Source organism: Brachyistius frenatus, unplaced genomic scaffold, assembly GCF_029030835.1.
Source record: "Brachyistius frenatus isolate BFR_SWC_R1_liver_20210118 unplaced genomic scaffold, ASM2903083v1 Contig_14, whole genome shotgun sequence".
Lineage (NCBI taxonomy): Eukaryota > Metazoa > Chordata > Actinopteri > Embiotocidae > Brachyistius > Brachyistius frenatus.
Window position 1 is genome coordinate 5,991,311 of NW_027210613.1, and position 20,994 is coordinate 6,012,304.

The 20,994-nt window shown below is 41.0% G+C and overlaps 1 protein-coding gene across 4 annotated transcripts in view; it reads right to left on the reverse strand.

The window, feature by feature from the left end:
* Positions 1-20,994, reverse strand: part of ptprub (protein tyrosine phosphatase receptor type Ub) — a 162,452-nt gene that overhangs the window by 34,921 nt on the left and 106,537 nt on the right. For all 4 annotated transcript variants that reach the window (XM_069693312.1, XM_069693311.1, XM_069693310.1 and 1 more), the window contains exons 7-13: positions 20,125-20,418; positions 13,762-14,079; positions 11,671-11,780; positions 8,706-8,907; positions 7,076-7,178; positions 6,716-6,989; positions 248-284 (exon numbers count right to left, since the gene is read on the reverse strand). In XM_069693312.1, coding sequence (XP_069549413.1) covers positions 248-284; positions 6,716-6,989; positions 7,076-7,178; positions 8,706-8,907; positions 11,671-11,780; positions 13,762-14,079; positions 20,125-20,418 — 1,338 coding nt within the window. The remainder of the gene's footprint in view (positions 1-247; positions 285-6,715; positions 6,990-7,075; positions 7,179-8,705; positions 8,908-11,670; positions 11,781-13,761; positions 14,080-20,124; positions 20,419-20,994) is intronic.

The window sequence follows — 20,994 nt, forward strand, 5'->3', positions numbered from 1 at the left end:
GGCTCACTGCTAAACAACCAGGACTGTCAGAGAAAATTTGTCCAGATCTATGCTGTTGTGCTTGAGACAGAGGTGAATAATAGTGCAGTACAAAGTAAAGTAATACTATTATGGTTGCACTCTTAATTTCTTATCTTTCATATCTAATGAGACGGTACACAATCTTTTAAGGGATTCAGAGATTATGTAGGCAAATGTATTTAAATTCACAGTGTTTGCGGGAGGAGAAATATTCACGTTGAATTACCTTTGCGAGCAATGCGAATGCAGTTTATTCTGGATTCCTGAAAGAGAAAGAAAACACAGACATCAGAGGGAAAGATGTCGCTTTGCATTTTGCATAAAGGGGATGTGATAAGAGAAAAGAGGGCGACGTGAAATACCGAGCTGTGGCGCGCGCACACACACACACACATATATAAATATATATATATATATATATATATATACACACATATATATTTATCACACTGAAAATATGAATACAACAGATAAAAACACATGAGTGAAACATGATATTTATTCCACAGCTAAGCAGTAAACATGTAAAGTAACTCTGATCCACATCTGGAAGCAGCACCAGCTCCCTGCTCTATTGTTTCTACCCTCAGATTAAAAATTCAAATTGCTAAACATGAGTGGGTCGCACTATTCTTCTCAGAAGAAAGCATGATTCACTTTGTGATGAAGACAAAGATAAACTACAAGAAGAATGATTCGGAGTAAAAGGGCACATTACCTCCGAGTTAAAAGTCCTACTGATGACATTAGAAAAAAATATCTAAAATCTGAGAGCTGTGGCAAAGTGTGAGAGGAGATTACAAATTCTTGCTAAAGGAGAAAAGATGAGAGTTGAAACAGAGCATAATTAAAAAGAGGGTTTCAGACCAGTGCACCACTATGAAAAATAATTAATTGTATTCAAATTTCAGCTGATGACATCTCAGTGTTATGAAAAGGACCTTTGTCAAACAGCACTAATGAGATCCAAGACTGTAATCCAATTCCATCCTGCCACCTCATGGAGGAGATGTATTATCAAATTAAGATTTACAGATGCTAATTCAGGCATTATGGGACAATTATGCAAATTTGCCTATTCGGAAATGAGCAAAAGGCGCTTTCCTCAAACTCTGGTTAAATAGCTGTTTTAAAATAAAAATTCATTTTGAAACTGAGTCTTAAACATTCTCTTAACTTGATGGTTAAATCTGAAAATACAGAACCAAAATGTAGACAAACGTGTCTTTCTGTCAGAAAGCCTGTAATTTCCCCAAACCTAGGCACACGCTCTGTGAGTGACAGCATGAATGAATGTCATATATATGTGTAACTACACGTGGCACTCAAGGTTGTTAGAGTTATACATTTTACTAACAACGCAACAGTGAACATAGCAACAGTCTTTCAAGCACAAGGTATTTGTTTTTAATGTTCGACATTGTACAATATGATTTAATACATATGGCTACTATTGGAGTCAAGTATAAAGGCAACCAATAAATCAATACAAAGCAATGCAGTTGCCCTTGTACTCAAGGATGTGGTTTAATTCAGAATGGTTCAGAATTTGTCTATGCCATAATTTCTTCTCTCTGAACATATATGTATTTATATATATGACCATAATCATAAACTCATGTTGACACCTGTGAGTTGCTGAGCTCTGCTTTAATGATCTAAACACACAGTCTAAAGTGCATGGCACAAGAACATTTAGGGTGTGTCTAAATCATCTATTGTTTGTTTAACAGTGGGCAATCTGAGTGCAAAGTAAGGCACATAGTTCAAAGAGCTGGAACTTCATGCCCTAATTCATCACTGGTGTGTTTTGGGAATCACATGAAATAAAAGAGTCATCTCCCATTCCATTTAAGGGTCAGGTGAGCTTGCACCTCTGTAGCTTGATATTATAACGGTTGATTTGCTGAGCAGAAGAGAAACACATCTGCTCTTGTGCAGATTGATCAGATTGATGTGCACAATAATAATAATCATTCACAATGTCATCTTATTCTTTAACTTTTGCCTGTTTGTGCGCAGTTGCAAGTCCCTGTACGTGTAATAAGCAGAATCTGCACCCACCTATAAAACATATTACTATATTATTAATGGGCCCATAAAATAACTTTGAAATACTGCATGATTGGCTGAAGTCCCGTTTTTTGTTGGTCAATAACTTTTAGCTGCCTCAAGATAGCAATGCAACAACGATGCACCAGACCAAAACTCATTTAAGAGTAACACACATATGAGCGCTCAGATGAGCACAAGTACATTTGCTATTTGAACAGTGTTGTGTTTGGCGCTGCTTTTTGACAGATTTTAGGTGGAGCCTAAAATCTTTTACATAAAATTTTGCCCTTTTCTAAATGTTTTTATTTACAGAAGTACAATAACATAAAAATGCAATCCGAATGTAATCATAATAATATATAAATATGAAATATAATAACATTAATCACATTCTACAGTCCCGCTAGCAGCTCTGTGAGGTTGTACCGAGACACCGCGGTGCTTTGAACTAAATGCTAATGTCCGGATGCTAACATGCTCACTATGACAATGTTAACATGCTTATGCTGAGCAGAAATAACATTTACTGTGTTCACCATCTTAGTTCAGCATGTTGGCACGTTAACGATTACTAACAAGCAGTTAAGTATATCCGAAGCTGCTGGCGACATCATCAATTTTGAAGGTACTTGGTCATAAACCAGAGCATTAGACTGCAGATAACAGCCATATAAACAAATACTGTACACTTCTAGTCTCTGAGGTTGTGATTTACATTTTGATATGATATATAATATTTTAAATGCAAGTGAAAAGCCATACTTCACGCAGCGAAGACGTATGTATTTGACTGTTGGTGCACTTCTCTATAGCATAACAGGATTTATTTCAATTGCTACAGATTTTCAATTTGTTTTAATTAATCATCATTAATCAAATTTAAAAAGTGCAGCCCTAGCTCACTTATGTGTCTCCAGAAATGCTGACGGCTGACTTTGAGCTTTCCAAGGACTGACTCAATTATATAAAATATCTAAAAACAGCTGATTCATCTGAACCTGCCTCCTTTATGGAGAAAGCATTTGAAATCAATCATAAATTGAATCATTACAAGCTTTGGCAAATTAAGACCGATACATTTACATCTACTTACTGCAGATGATAAAAAAAAAAAAAAAAATAGGCTATTGTGATGGATAGGAGCACATTCGATAACACACACGTTTAAATCATTGTGTACCAGCTCAGCAGAATAGTTAATTGGCAAGCTCCAGATTGTTGAAGACACATCGCATGTCTTTCCGTGCAGTGCCAGTCACGCCAGAGAGGCTGGTGGTTCCTGGCAGCTCTAAATACAAAACACAAATGCCAACAATGTGTGCGTGTGGTGCGTGCGTGCGTGCGTGGGTGTGCGAGTAAAGTTGGGAGATCTAAGTCTAGATGTAATAAATGGCCTATGCTGCACCCGTCAAAGCTACAATTTGTATCCACAGTCTTTCAAGTACCTCTTTAGATGGATCAATCAAAGCAATTACAGAGGCTTGACAGCCACTCTCTAGATAATTAGCATGGATAAATGCCAAATATTATGGTTTCCATATATTGTTCAAACTATTCCCACATCTGCCACTGTTGCAGAGGGTTAGGTGTAATGTTTCCCCTGTACAAAGACAAACACAAACACTCCACACAGGTTCCATAAGGCACACAATTAAATGATAAAGTAAGGAGGCTGACAATTCTGTTTACATTTCAAGAGTTCAGGGTGCAACTACCTGAAATGATTGCCAAACACAGCAACTTTATCAGCACTTCAATGTGCAGAAACCTTTGTCAACAACTGTTTTATGCAAGTAAATATGTGACGTTTCTGATGTTTCACTCTTCAGAAAGAGCTGCTTTCACTGCCAGCTACTCTTTGAGCTCAAGATCAGAATTTTATTTTTCTTTTGATAAAATGAGTGGGCATAAGGTAATCACACTTACCTCTTCTGAATACAAAAAAACACAACAAAAATGCTTCCCTCTTCATGCATATGCTGAAAGCATTTTTTACTAAAATGCTGTTTTTTCCCCTGCATTTTTCATGACAGTGTGAGCACAATGCTAAAATGTAAATACCCTGTAATGCATAGTGGCACATGGATGATAAGCAGGAAGATACAAAACAGCACAAAAGTGCTGAAACGCTCCTGGTCCATACAGGCTGCATGAACATGAACATACGAACATCTGTGGTTTTAATAGACCGTTTCATTAACAATTGGATGTGGTCGCTGTCAGGCAACTCTGTGAAGAGAAAAATGACAACGCTGAATTCTTAATACTCTCATTACCAGCTGTGGAGAGCTTTCATATCTACTGTTCATATACATGCTATGATTTATAACATTACATATTACTAACATATCTTATTAATACATCTAACATAGCATCACATACTATTATAGCAGCTTATATATTTTTACCCTATTGTGACACTATGGAAATAACATATGGCGGAGTTGAACTCTATATACTCCCTACTAGTCACAGTTAAGCTTTCCTTAAACACCATAAAAGTGATGTCATAAAAGTGACATCATAAAAGTGACTCCTGCTAGTCACAAACATGTTTTTAATAAACAACACCAAATGTTGTTTACAATATAAGTGAAACCAGCTGGATGCATGTGCTTGGCACGTATGCACATATGGACCTATGTATGGATTCTGTGAAATAAAGTCTCAGCCCACTTCTATGCAAAGTGAGAGTATAAAAACTGTATTTGTGTTTGTATTCGGGGTAGAACTTCATTGCTTTGCACAAGTGATGGACTTCTCCCCATGCGCAAGAGAAAATAAAGAATTCTTTTGTATTAATCTTCGACTCCATCCTCATCTGTGACCCGTCTCCCGAAATTGACCACCACACAGTCAAAAGGTGTCGTGGTGTATAATTTACAAAACTTCTAATTGCTTCTATTTCAAGCTTCTTTTTTTAATTTATGCATACAGTCTACAAAATGTTCTGCTGAAGTACTCATGTTGACACAGACCTGCTGGGACATGTCTTTAGTTCCCTGATATGACATTCATGGGTTATATGCATTGAAATAAGCATCTCTTCCACTGTGCTGAACTCATTGACTATTGGTAAATCACATGCTTTTTAGCCGACATCCCTGATAACAAAAACTCAATAAAAAAGTTATTGTGCTTTAAAAAAAAAAGAAGGAAACAACAACCTCCAACAGAGACTGACAAAAGCAATTTTTCTTAAACACTAACGAAAGGATTATGTGTTTTACAGGAGTAAATTGTCCTTTTTTGACTGAAGCTCTATGTGCGCCCGAGAAAATTAAGTTACTGTCCTCCCAGGAATTGTTTCCGTCATGCAGCATCGATGCCCAGATTTCGACACAGATGTGGCTACTGTATTTCCAGTTGAAGGCACCGCTGTTTGAGAGACTGGGGACAGTGTTAGCTGTGTGATTTGGCGCTGGGCTCCATTCATTGTGGGTCATGGCTGCTGGCCCCCTGCCAGGCAAAACAAAACCTAATCCCATCCGCCGGTAAAACCAGGCCTCCCCTATCTAATCCCATTCTTAGTAGCCTAGTTGTGTGAAGTGCTCACACTGCACTCCCTCCGTGTGTTTCTCCACTGAGTTGGAAAAAGATGCTACTGGTGGGTTTGAGCCACCCAGCTCTGTTCATGGGACTCTATAACACACTAATGCAAAAAAAAGAAGTAAAGAACCAGCAACTGTTAGGACTCAAAAACACACACAAGTGATCCAGCTTGCATGTATTTAGTCCTTTCTGGACACGGAAGACTTTGTTACCTACAGCAACATTTCTCAGCTACAGTCTGTGAATATTAAAGCAGTAGCTTTCTACCTCTGATCATCTGCACCTGTGCCCAATTATCTTTAAGTAATTGCCTCACCCAAGTAGCATCTCTTCCAGTAACGGAATTTGGAAAGGTAATGTGGCATCCTCTGGGTACGACTGGAGGTCTTTGTCTGCTCAAGAACGATGAAATGAAAGGAAACACAGCAGTGTGGGACAACATACTGTTTCTCAATCAACAAGGGCGACAACCAAGATTCACTGCGGTTTGTAATGTACATACAAATGTAGACATGACCAAGAATTAGGTTTGGTTTTGTGTTACATTGGTCTACTATCACTGGCTATTTTCAATGATAATCAACTGATTAGGTGCATGAAGAAAAAAGGAGCAGACAGGGACATGAGGTAAAAGGACAAAGAGGAAAGGAGTGAGACAGAAAACTAAAAAAAAATAGACAATAAAAGACGAATGAAGCAAAGTGAAGTACATTGTTTGCTGAGTAATTCCAGCTCATCACAGCTTTGCTGGCTCTAAGTAATGAATGCAAGTAATTCCTTTCTCAGAAACGCTTTGTTTGCAAAGAATCAAAGCGGTGGGATGTAAACATTAGTAGTTTTCAAGGAGTTACGCTGTCAGCTCAGTTTGTTTTCATCCAACAACCTCTTTAACTGCATAAATGCTCTTTCAAGGGTTGCTAGCCCAAACAATGCCAACTGTTCTACAGCATCAACCACAGCATTGCTACTGTAAATACAGATAGTCATTAACAGCGCTCAACACTGGCTCAGAATTACTCTGAATATGAATGTCTACAGAGGGGATGAAGTGTTGCTGCACCACTTTTGTGAGTTCACAGTCACTCACCCCTCTGAAGTTGCTCATAGCCTGGAAGTAGACAAGGTAGCTTTTGCGGGGGTCCAGAGGACTGTTCCAGTAGCCGTTGTAGGTGTGATTGTCGCCCACAGTGAAGGGGCTGGCCTCTGGCAGACTGCTGGGTGGCAGCTCGGCAGTGTAGTAGTGTGGTGTGCCTCGGGCCTGAGCCTCCCCGTGTGACATGGGCAGCGGGAAACACTCCTGAAGCCCTAGCTCCCGCTTCACTTTCTTCCCAGTTTCCTCCTCAATCACCACCTGGTATGTGCTGGACACAGAGGGAATGTGTAGCTTCAATAAGCCATGTTTGGTATTAAAAAAATATAATGTGAACATTTGAGATGGCATCCTCACCTGACAGGTGCTCCTCTGCCTTGGGCGGGGCGCAGCAGGACGGTAATCGTGCTCTCTGTCTCGCTCAGGGGAGACGGCATGTCTCCGTAATCAAACGTAGGAGCTGTGGACATGCAGAAAGACACAACAAAGTTTACATGTAAAAAAAAACAATTGAGGCACATGCACACACACACAGACACACATCTAACCTGAGCCTGTGCTCATTCAGGAAACATTAATTCAGGTCAAACTCTGTTTCTTTCTCCTTCCACATAAATATGTTCATCCCTAAATTGTCATGTTACACTGACAGACAGTTTAATTTTAAAAGGCTAACCCATGCTGATACACCCGATACACATATTCTCATATTCAGTACACAGTCTGAATTTCCATTTGAGTTGTCTTGGACACAAGGCCAATTAAAAGTCATGGGAGTGAGGCTAAATAGAATGGGTTTCTCATTTGAAAGTATTTGGGTAAAGTCGCGCGCTTCCACTGGAGACGTGGCGGCACATTTGTCTTTAATATCAGCAGTCAATTAGTGAGGTGAAGGAGAGCAAACTATTCATGAGGAATCGATAATTATCATATTAAAAAGCAGTTTGCTAATACCGCGGCAGAAAAGAGCTGACATCAATTAAGGAGAGGCAAGGAAAACTGAATGTGCATTTGTTGACATTAAAGGTCTGCAGAACTAAAAGAGGGTGTGATGCCTGCTGCCAAACGGAGTCTGTCTGAAGGATAAGTGTGTATCAGCCACGGTGCACACATCGTATGTGTGCATGCGAATGAGGAAATGTATGTAGTCGGATACTCTGTGTGTGTTGCTTGAAGATGCTGACAGTTGTAGCTGTTGAAGGTGTTCAGTGTTTGCTAGCTGTCAGTGCAGATTTGAGAGATGCTCAGTGTAAGTGAATGTTCTGCACCGTGGGCCAGTGGAGAAGGTTGAGGATGATCTACAAAGACTTTTGGACTGTATCTGCGGTCTGGCTTTGTGCCACAGTTCTGTCTGACATCCAGCCAGTAAGCTGTGATTGGGCACTAAATCTATAATTAAACAAACTGGACCTCTCTGTAAAGAGATAGGGGCAGAAAGAGGAGGACAGAGTGAATGTGTGAGCAAGACTGGGAGGAAGTGGCCACGTTGTGTGTTCCTAAGAGGTGTAATCCCATCCCTTCACGAGCGCAAATGCATCATTAAAGGGAAATAGAAACACAAAGGCTGGATTTCTATCACCAGTAATAAGCTCGGAGACTCTCGAAAGTGACATCCCTTGTCCCCAGAATGTACTGCATCTTTCTTTATACATAACACACAGCAGTGTCCCCTCTGTGGTGTTTCTCCGCTTCCTACGACTTAATTTATGTCTTGAGGACTGTGAGATGACAGTGTGCCAGCAGTTGGGAAAGGCAATGGAAAATAGCTCTTACACTGTGGGAGCAGTAGTTTTACCTCAGCGAGGGAGGAAGATACCGAGGTCAAAAGAGAGAAACCCCGCATCCTAATTATAGCACAAGGTGGGAGAAGTCTAGTGTTGTACCTGCATGTTGCATTGGTGATAGGTAGTGACTGCACAGAGAGCTGATGCTACACAGGAAGGCTGCCTGTCTCCATTTCTATCTTACAGCACATCATCAGTGGTACCTGAGATGTTTGTGGTGATTTCAGTCAGGGCGGTCTGGCCAAAGCCCTTGGCTGTACGTGCTCGGACAGAGATTAGGTAGGTCGTTCCAGGGTGGAGGTTGGAGAACATGTGGTAGGTCTCGTTCTTAAGCTTGGACACCGTCCTTCTGGGTCCTGGGACGTTGATACCCGGATCAGATGACTCAATACTCTGGTAACTGATCTGTTGTAAGGTGAGGGGGGGGAAAAAACAGGACGGTCTCAGGGTAATATCATAAAAACTTCAGCAATGATTTTGTGCTTAGTTGTTGTTACTGCTAATACATTTTAAGCACAATGTTTATTTTGGAGTCTCATTAATCAAGAGCATTAATTTGGTGACAAATTGTGTCTGTCATAAGTAGTAATTCAAATATTTAATTCATTTGAATAAGGAAAATGAATTTGCTTCTCTCAATCAATGTGCTAATTACTTTGATGAATGAGACTTGATTGGCAATGTTAAGTCAAATTGTTAAGCATACAAGCAAACTGACGTTTTTCAAGCAGTATGTTGAGTGGAAAATGATTTTCTAATACACTATAAAGGCCAAAAACTGATAATACCACACATTAAAACCTATGTTGAAGCGTTTAAATCAATACTTCTAAGTGTTTATTAGTTCAATTAACTCTTATTAACACTCACAAATTCCTTTAAAAGGGAAATCTTTTATAAAGTTTTTCATCAACAGGTGATTTGCCTTGCCCGAACCTCGTGAGAATTTCCACGTCTGCTCTTTGAAATAGTGGAGAGCTAAGTGAGATGACCTTACTGCAATCAGACAAGGGTGAGCATATTAGGATATACATTAGAGCTGGAAGAGATCTACTTCATTGAAGTAATGAACACACACACACTCACATACTGTGCACAGCATATGCTCTTATGCATGTGCTACACAAACACGCACACCACACACACTGAAGACGCCACTCGAGCCAAACCAAAAGGCTCTGCTGATTATCCTAAGAAGAGCTTAATGCCTGCTCAGGCCTCCTTAGTGTGAAGATAGAATTATGAGCTATCCAGTGACTAAACAGAGAGAGACCGCTGTGTTTCCGCTACAAAGGCAGACATAAAAAGATGCCAGACACTGCACAGAGCAATGAGGGGGGCATGCAAGACAGCGCTACGGTCGATAAGCTCAGGCAGAGTGGTCAATGGTTTAATCTGAGAGAAATGAAGAGGATTTCTGCAGCTCTGTATAAAGCTTTCTCTGTCAGTTGAGAGAGATCAGCACACTACAGAGTAAAAAATCCTTTGCAGCCTCCACTTAATATGTCAAACCAGAAATCGTATTTAATAATATCCTTGAGGCGACATTGCAAGATGGGCCAAGAAGACTTGAGGATCAGTAGGCGGGCCTACCGATAGGTTCACCGACAGAGGTTATACAGAAAATACAAGACCATTATCCAGCTAAATCGAAGCCCTACAGTACAACAGATGCATGTGATTTATTGATTAACAGTACCAGGGTCTATTTTAATGGCACAAGTTCAGTGTTAAGTCCAGGTCATGTGCTCAAGGTCAGCGGGAATGTATTCAACCATCGCTACTATTTTTGGTAACATAGGCACAGCTCATCATTGCGCTAAAGGGTGCAGCAAAGTGGTTCGGTGATTAAGCGCGTGCTGTATCTGTTCTGCGCCTGTCACAGTATAGATGCTGAAAATGGTTTGCCAAAAAGAGAGGGTAGAGAGTATTTTTGTAACAGACACAAAAAAAATCTAAAGATCAGGCTCTTGTGAGTTCCAGGAAAATGCTAAATTTGTGGTGTTGCTGGGGATTACTTTGCGCTGGATTAATTGTTGATCGGAAAGTGAGAATGGACATGTTGGTAACATGCTGTTTGAGTTTTGCAAGAAAACCCTAAATACTCTAATCTTTGAATGTGTATGTTGTTAGTATTATCTTACATTAGTGCTTTACCATATATGTCGGTAGCCCTATAATTGTTTGAGATATATTCTGTCCTCCAGAGGCTTAATAGCTGAAGTCTCTGCTAGAGGTTTATGACCTTTGTGTCCACTATTTAAGAACCGTAGCCAAGAGTGTTTCTTGTCGAACTAGTTACTTGTTAATTGTATTTAAATACACCTAAAATGGAGACTTTTGCAGCTTGTCTGATGACAGAAACTAAGTTTACTTTGGATCTGTAGTGGAGTGTTACCCCTCATATCTATAGCCCAATGTTATCACACATTGTTGGAAGCTCTCGCCTTGGATGACACCAAAGTTTATTGTCACTCGCAATATCAAAATAACATTTGGTTCGGGATGACTGCAAGGTGTTAGGCTCCTTTGTCAGGTTGAACGCGTGACCCATGTCATGCGACTCTGTCGCTATAAGGCCGGGGTCTCAAACCGCTCGATCACGATTTATCCAGTAGCTCAAAGGAGCTCTAAGAGGCAAAAAGGTTGGACATCTCTGCTAAAAGGTCTCATCCTCCTGCACATCAGTGCGATCTTCATTGAGGTTTTATTTACCATGTCTAGAGGTCATCAATTTATTTACCCATTTAAAATTTTAACTGTGACATAAATGGCTTTCTCATCTGTGATGGCTTTTGTTTGAATAAAAAAAAAAAAAGTGATGGCATCACTTAAATACATTCTGTGAGATTACATGTTACACATAAAAGCTGTTGTCCCTTCAGCTGTCCCTTCATGCTACTATATTAGAGTTTAGGCTACGTTAGTGGCTCTGTCTTGTTTGTTATTGTATTTTGAGAGGTTTACACTACAGTAGCATTACATTGACCTCAACGTCTTTTCATTTAGCAAGTTAAAAGTAAAAAAATAAAATAAAAATAAAAAAAGTTTGAATACATTGACATCTAACAATTGTCTTACTCTTTCAAGTATGAAAGCTACAATGAGACAAACAACTTTGGAAGTTACAGGAAGGAGAAAAGCAGCTGAGCGTCTCCGAGAGCTCACCTCATATTGGGTAATCAGGCCGTTGGGCTCGACAGGCTCCTCCCACTTCAGGAAGATCATGTCATCCAGCGGGGTGAAGGTGAGAGACTCTGGTGCGATGCCTCCGGGAACTATAAGACATTTTCAGAACAAACATTTGTCAGGGAAATTGAAGGGCTAATCCCACAATGAGCCTCTGCTGTCAATATCACAGGAGTGAATGTCACAGTGGCCAAGAACAATGGACCGCACGAGACACTCAGACAGACAGTGAGCAGCAGGCAGAGAATAATCGGATAAGGATACAGTTAATTCATGAACTGCATAAATGATGTAACTACAACACAGACGAGAGGAAAAAAATACATGAAAAATATTATAATTTTATATCTATCTTCAGTGACAGCTGAAATATATTCATAAAATGTCAGTAGTTTGCCAGTAAATGCCTTTCTGAGTGGCAGTGAGAGGACTATGATTGCATGAACATTCAACTATACACAGTTTTTTGGGCCATTCAGTGTCAGTGCGTGTCCCCACAGTCTGTATGAGCTCTGTACAGAGGAAGAATGCTGTGTGAGATTCAGGCCTGAGGCTAAAGCAAGAGCCAAACAGCTGAGTTGACTGTTATTTTTGGATCGAGTTAGTCTGGAGGACAAAGTTGCAAAGGATTTTTGGAGAAAAAAAAACGTTTATAATTGGCAGATACTGTGTGTGTGTATATATATATATATATATATATATATATATATATATCAAACAAATTCACTTGCTTTCTTGTTCTTAGTTGATCTTTTTCAATCTTTCTCTGTATATATCTTTTTCTAAAAAAAAATCTTGCTCGTTTAGATATTTTCATGGCAGAATTGATTTCTCCCTCAGCTGCTGTGCAGACGATGTGCTACGGCACAAAGGAATAATAGGAGATAAGAAATAAGAACAAAATCCTATCTCAGGATTGCCCGAGTGTCAGACATAATGTTTTCTCGTTAATGTTATATTCATCTGAAAATGAAAAGGATCTTTTGTAATGTTGATTCAGCCTCAGTCAGATGGTCACCATCTCAGTGTGTTGGGGAAAAACAGAAGGGGCCGGCAGAGGCATTAGAAGTGTCAATGTTATGAAATATAAAGCAAATTCACCACATATGAACAAAAACTGAAACTGTATTTCAACCACTAATGGTACAGTTAATTCAAGGTCGAAGCTGGAAAATCACAACACAGGATAATGTGACAGTAAAGGTTTGGTTATGGGAAGTCTCAGTTCTGGTTAGTCTCAATTCTGACATTTACTGAGAACATTTAAACAATTTGAAATATTCGGGCATATTTGACACATCACACTCCTAACACACAATTTAACATATGACAATGAATAACCCAGAGTCTTGGTCTGTGAATAAAGGATTGAGAAAATAGAATACACATAAATCTGGAAATGATTTGGGCAAATTCAATACTTTTAAAACAGTAAAACAACATACTGCCAGCTCTAATGATATTAAATCATTTTTGACAAAACAAGATCCAAAAAAAAAACAGGCACAACCAGCTAATATTAGAGCAGTCAAATATTAGATCAACAGTCCTGCAGTACTCTCACTCTCTCTTTAAAGGTTATCATTTTTTGGTTCAATCTGTTTTAAAAAGGTGTTGATAACATGTTGTGGTAATCTTTGAGGCTGCAATTTGTTGTATTGTGTAATTAAACTGCATTATAAAAGCCGTTTCTGTTATTTAACCTCCACTCAGTGAAATAAATGGGGTGGACAAGATAATAGAAACACCTTTTGGTAGAAAGCAATACATTTTATCAGCACACAACCAACAACATCCTCTTAAATCAGCATGAAGTTGAATCACTACCACTTTAAAAGTTTGAACTATGCTGTGACATTAATCAAGGTAGGAAAGGATTTATTGCTGAACTGTTGTATGACAGCATTACAATAGCTGGGTGTACCTAATAAACTGGCCACTAAGTTTATATTACTGTTCAGGTGATAATTTCTCCCAAATGTTTCCCATTTCCTGGTGACACTTTTCACTTTTAGTTTTTCTGTGGTTTGTCTTTATACTATCTTTTCTGCGATCTCCTCCCAGACTTACTGTCCTCCTCAGTCTGAAAGTTGACCTCCCTGCCCTCTTTCTTCCCCTCTGGGTTTGCCAGTGACAGACGGACATGGATGCCGTGGTAGGGTGGCAGATCACGCAGCGTGAAGCGTGAGGCGTTGTGCTCCACTGCCAGGCACTCGCGCACGGTGGTGTTGTGGCCTCCGCCTCCTCCCGCCATGGTGTAGCGGTAGCACAGGGACACTGAGTAGGTGTGGCAGCGTGTCAGGTTGAACGCCAAATTCTCCCACTGCAGGGACAACTGCCTGGACTGGATATCTGTGGCTGTGAGGCCTCGCAATGCACGCATGGGCTCTGGGAGGGACAAGAAAAAAAAAAGATCCAGTGACAAAAACAAGACATGTCATCAGAAAAGTCTGGAATTGTAGAAGATTAAACACAGGTAACTTTGTTTTACTTTGAAATATCAGATTTTAGACAGAGCAGAACAACAGATAAATGACAGCCTTGCTAATGTCCCAGGACTACCCTGGCAGTTTTTCAGCTGTTCCTCTCCTCCGTGCCACCATATTGCCCCACCACAACATAGAGGTCAGTTTGCTGCCAGCAGAACACACCCACATCCCCGATGGCGGAGCAGGAACTCATGCCAATTACGCTAATTAATCGGACAGGCTGCGGGTTGCCGTTGCACTCCCACCACTCCCCGCCTCCACATCACAGAGCAAATTGACTATCCAGTAGTTAAACTTCTTTGCCCCAAGGTTTAATCCACACACAAAAAATGCCAGTGCTATACAAGGGCATTCACTTCTGCCGGCCACTCTTACTGCTGGGTCATCGTGATGGCCTGTCACATATTTTTAGAAGGTACCAAGTTAATTCTGGTCATTGCCGGGTTAACCCTGACTTTCTCTGACTCAGACTAAAAGAACAACAGCTCTGTCTTTGATATCCCCCTCAAATGTAGTGGTGAGCTGAAAGATACACAGAGCCTCTGTACACAGAGTCTGAGGCACAGAGAAGCCAGTGTTCAGGAGGACGTCCGAAACTGAAGTCAGGCCAAGTTAAGCCAAGGACATCCTCCGTATCAATGGAGGCATTTATCAGTGGCCATTATTAATACAATCAATGCCTTTTTGTCAAGCAATATACTACATAATGTATCGTATGGCTTTATTCTTTTAATAGAGCATGTTGAGTAATGGGCCGGGGAGGCAGGGAGTGACAGCGGAGATATGGGGTACAGGGAGAGATCAGTATAGTTTGAGGTTGCTGGCCAAGGTCTTCATTCCTTCACTGACTCCCACACTCAGAGGGATTCTCACTGCAGCACAGATTAGTGCAGGGAACTTAAATAAAACAGCTAATGCATCACTGAGCAGGCTAATGCATTAAAACAAGAATTATCTGAGAAAATGGGTTTCAAAGGGGCTCTGTACTCTTGCAAGGACACACATCACACACACACACATTTGTTGTATAGGACAAATATTTAACTCTATGTCCTTATCACTGTTACATATGTATATTTTTCTTTCCTTCTGTCTGTTTCCCTTGTACACACACACACACACATATATATATATACACATCACATTATATACGTGTTTAGGTATCTATTTGAGTGTGTGTATAAACACTTTACAATTGCTTTAATAATTACCTTACAATTAATTAGTTAATTAATTTGTTTTTATGACATTTCTATACTGAAGGTCGCTGCCATCAGCGTTCTTTTAATTTGCTGTCTGACATCTCATATGATGGAAATATGACCACTGCATTGATCTGAACCTCACCCAGACTAATGTGACGGTAGATAAATGGGTGAGCACTGTAATAATAAAGTAGTAGACTGCACCCGGCAAGAAATGTTAATGTTCCATTGTTCAGTGTGACTGAGGATTGTCTTAATGGTGGAGTTGATAGTCTGCACAGTCTGGGAGCTAAATAAAGAGAGGCATTTAACTGCTGAGTTGATGAAAGCATCACCAAAGAGGCCACAGTGTGCTCATTATGGGTTTTTTCAAAGTGGACATTTGTGCCAGCTCCTTCCCTTTGCCTAGTCTTATTTGTCTGTATGCCACGGGCACCCCGTCTTCTGGCACCCCGTGGTATGAAAACTGCAGCCGTCCCACCATGGCCAAGAGCCCACAGCACCATGTTGATCCCTGGAGATTGGAAGTTAGAGTGGATCTGACAGGTTCTGGTTTATTATCTCCCTTAAAACAGACAGAGAAGAGTTTCCTCAGATTATGTCGAATGGATCTCAACTGACTCTGTCAGGGGAGAAAATCTAACTTGAACATGGGTGCCCGTTACCGAGTACACAAAAATCCAAACAGCCCGAATGTGAACTATAATGTGAACTACGAAATTCTGGCTCAGAATGGAGGACATGTCAAGTAAAGGAAAGTACTTGTATTCCTAATGTGCCTAATTTTAGTCATGCTCCAGTGTTGGCTCCCTTTAACAGACCGAGAGCATCGCGGGCAGGGGTCTTCCAGAAGGTTCAGTGACCCAGCAGCAGGTGGAAGCCCATTAACATAGTTTGGGGACCACCTGCAGTAAAAATGCTCGCCTTTCCTCAGTGATTTACTTGAGGGGCCTCAAGCTGTGCTAATGCACCGTGCTGATAATCACAGCAATGGCTCATCAAGCACACCTGGATGGCCATCAGAGCCCGGCAGAGACCGTGTTCACATTCACGGCCATTAGTTTTACAGCACCCGCGCCAGCGCAGCTCGCCTCCTCGAGAATGTGTATCTGTGTGGTGACGCCGGCTAGCCAACATGTTTGGGAAGGAGGGAAATATTCAGCGTGACCATGGAAGAGTGAGATTAGTCACGGTGGCGGGACACGGCTTCTGGAAAGGAAATTCACTTTCCTCCTAAATACAAGGAGGGTCCAAATATCCCTTCTGTTCACTGGGTAATTACCACCTCTCCGAAATCACCACAACAACCCCACCATCTATTTTCTCATGCTTAAACCTAATCAGGCCAACAGCAAGGGGGACGATCAGGATGCAGCAGTAGGAATGTGGGGTCAGTAAAGGTGGCGTAGACCAGATGGTTTGGAAGTTAGGTCAGGGGAGCGCTGGGAACCAGGTGGTGATTAGAGACTCCTGGAGGGTCAAGACAGTGAGATACACCAGGTGGAGGAGGTTTACATTGTTGAAGTGTATAACACAACACTCCCATGTAAGAGCCGTGAGCACTGGTCACGCCCCGCAGGGGTCAATCAGATGCATGTGAGCCGCAAACACACACAAAAATACTTTTACCGTCAGTCACACAAAACTTTGAAAAAATACAAGACACAGTGACGGACAATATTGAGTTTCACCTGTACTTCCTCTGTATTGAACTAGTGCTGCATCTGAATGCCCTGTTTAACAGCTGAGCAAACACAGCAGTATTACTTATCCCACACATGGTTGAACAAGCTAATGTCACAGTGGTTGAAATGTAAATACATCATTAATGGCTGAGTTTAGTGACTTTCACAAACACCGATACCGGCAACTGTGAAAGCAATTTCCCTACGTTGTGAATCCTTTCTCGCTTCACCTTTCGCACATTCACTCTCATTTGTGCCATTTCACTCTCTCACTGTGAAAAACTACCCTCGCTCCCACACACACACCACAATCTTCTCACTACTCTCCTTTCTTGCTGTCAACTTCTTTCTTTTTTTCTTTTTTACTTCTATATTGTGCAATTGTCTGCATCTCTTGAATTAGGGAGGGGAGTGCAGGGACTGGGAGAAGTGGGGGGGCTGTGAGCTCACTCATGGTGCCTGATGAATGAGGGGTGTCTTTGGCTGTTGGGAGAGGAGAGTAGCTCTAATATGTCATTGGAGAGGAGGCCAGGGAGGCTCTACTGGAGCAGGGTAGGAAGATATGTGAGGGATGGTGTGTGGCAGGGAGAGACCGTTGGGCATAGAGAAGAGTGATGACCACGGAAGACGAATCCGCAGACTGCCTTTGGGTAACACAAAGCATTCTATCCCGTGTGCCCGTAACTGCGAACACACGTCGCAGATTCAGGGAGTAGCAATGACTGCCTGCACCTCCTGTGTCTGGATCTCCATTAGCACAGTATTCTTTATGCTCCAAATGCGCGCACATATTTAAAAATAAGCACGGGTGTGGCTGCTCTTCTCCCTGGGTGTTCTGTGTCTGCACAGTGATAAATGACACAGGTGCACAGATGGAGAAAAAGGCCCGACAAAATGTTCGACAAAAAAATAAAAAGCTTCACGACAGGAAAAGCTTAACCTGAATGACAGTTGAAAAGAATAAATATTTCATATATAAATCCGATCTGTAATTGGAATATTAGTTTTTGGGTCAGGTGACAGAACATTGTTCAAAATATCTTTGTAACTGATTAACTGATTAATTAAATAATGTGCGTCTTTGTGACATCACAGTGTAAACTCAACTAAACAATTTGCAGAGATATGATTCAAAATCAAACCTTTTTGTGTAGCAATAAATTGTCTCTTTCATAAGAAAAATTCTCAAATCTGTGACCAAACCAACAAAAATTATCACAAAACTACCTTCAGAAGACTGGGCTTGAGCACTTGCTTCTTGGAATTTATAATCATCATTTTCTACTAATTTCTGATATTTTAAAGATAAATCAAGAAAAGCTTTTACCTACAAATTATTGCCCATTTGTTATCCTTGCCAAAAAAAAAGTTTCTGTCTTCTTCAGTTGACACCAAAGAAGCCCGCTTTAGGCTAGCTGCTGCAGTCAGCCAGCTGTTATCTTTTAAATAACTGTCAAACCAATATTGCCATGCTGGCAGCGAATAAAGTCTCCCTTTCAGTCTCCTCAGCTCCAGAGTTTAGAGAACACCAGTGATAACAAATGTGTCTTTTCTTATGAGATAAGTATATGCAGTGACTAAGTCAGAACTTGTCTATCAGCTCTTCTCGGACTGAATTTCAGCAGATTACCGTGACCGATGCAGCCCCGTAATGTAAGGCACTCTTTAAGTTACAGTGTGCAGCTGACGGGCATCAGTACAATGACCTGAGGCTCTTTATTAGAATGACTTCATTATGTGCAAAGAAGACATATTTAATAATACCTATATTAAATGTATGAGCCTCGACAATTTAGAAAGTCATTGAGCAGAGCTGTGGCAGTGAATGAGAACAGTTTGCGGTGAAATCCCAGCTGCTCAATGTTTGTGGTTTCTGTTAGGTGTTCAACACACTGTATTCCCTTATGCTTGGCTCTGGGGCACTGCATCACATAAGCACAGCTCACTGTAATTCCCTGAAGCACTACATGCTGTATAATGGTTTCTTTCAGAACAACATTTCTGCCCGAGACCAAAACAAAACCCCAAACAGGAAATAACTGCCTGGACTGTTATCTCTCCAAACATGGAAAAACTACAAGACTACATAGACATACTATAAGATTTAGAGGTACTAATTAAAGAAAAAAGCAACTAGATAATAGAGCAGACAATAATATATTATTCAAATGAAAGGTTTCCTGTGGAATTTTTGAGTGACACCACAATTTAACTTTTTTCACAGACAATCCTACCAATAGCTTCTTGCGGTTCAACAGATCAACCACTTTGTAATATACCCACAAGTTCACTACAGGGCATTCGGAAAACATCGAAAAGCATGTGGTTAGGGTTAGGAGAAACAAAGCGCATGGATAGGGTCAGGGAAAAACAAAACGCAAAACACAACAACCACACATCTGAGTTATTTTCTCTTGGCCTCCTGCAAGGCAGACCTTGACATACATATTCCACCACCTCTTCAATCTCCTTCTAAGGACTTCACTGCCTTTGTACTTCTCATGAACTCGGTCATGTAACCTGTCTCTGCTGATGTGCATCTACCTCTAATGCAAAAGCACCAAGCATCCCAAAAACACACTGCCCTCTCTTGGACTGGTGGGTGTATTTCAAGCTTTGCCGTAACACTGCTTGGTTTGTTTACAAGGAAATCAGAGGTTACCTTCAGAATAAATAACATGCAATATGGATGTAAGCTGGGTGGTGTATTTTCAGCTTGCACATAAGTTGTCCCCACCCAGTGCATATAGTACCAGTTTGTGGCACTAATAGCACTGATGTTTGGAGTTTTCTGATCTTTCTCATTTGTTTTCTTGTGAAACCCTTCGTACAAATTACTTTTACCTGTTCAGGCCTCTAAAAATCCTTGAAATCAAACATCTTAATAAGAAAAAATTACAACTCCTGTGCACACTAAACCTGTCACAAGGGACTTCAAGGAAACAACGTTTTATTTAAAGCTGTCATGAGACAAAAGGGTTGAAACCCACTGCAGTGGGTGAATAGAGCTAGTGTAGGTGTAGTGCATTTTAACATCTGGATCTGGAGGCTCACCTGCACATTTGGTCCTGCTCACCAAAGGAGGTCCTGGGGGGCCAGTTCCTCCCTCTCCTGGCCGAGTCAGCAGCACACTGATGTGATACTCTGTGTCTGGATCCAGGTGCCACAGCTTATAGGTGACCATGTTGACTCCATGCACCTCTGACCATGGAGACTGGCTGGCGCGGTACTCAATCTCCTTCCTGATAATGGGGCCATCTCCCAGGATAGAGTTGGTGTTGAGCTGGATGATCAGGTAAGTGGAGCCGGCACGCAGCAGCTGAGGCGGCGCAATGGGAGATGGAGGTACTGGCGGAGGAAATGAAAAGCAGTGTTTTTCCTTTTTTGTTTTGGTAAAAGCATTTGCTGCTGGGTCTGCAGCACTGCTGCATGATATAAGGAGGTGTAGTTGTGGTATTAATTTTACTAATCAGTCGTATGCAAACAGATTTCTCACTATGTTAAAGCCCACTGAGTCTTAAATGAGTCCCGAAAGACTGCAGGATGTGAGCAGGTCAAACTGTGTTAAAATAGCAGATTAGTCATACCTATTAACAAGGCATTCAGAGCCTTGAATAAATTTCGAGCAAAGTGGTGAGTGGATAAAACAGTTGTGCATTTAATGTGGTGATCTCTGCAACTGAGGGAATAAGTGCTGTACTTTTTTTTTTCTCCAACTGTCCTCACAGCTTTGATGAAAGAGGAGACTCCGCATCACTGTCGTTACAGATTGCCTAACCAAAATTTAAACCCAAAGCCCACCAGTCAAATGTCAATTTCTGGCAGATCCAAGCCACTGAACAATTACACGGGCAGCAGAGTGAGTGAGGAATGTGAATGCAAAAGAAACGAGGACAAAGCATGAGAAAAGATCACAGTGAGATC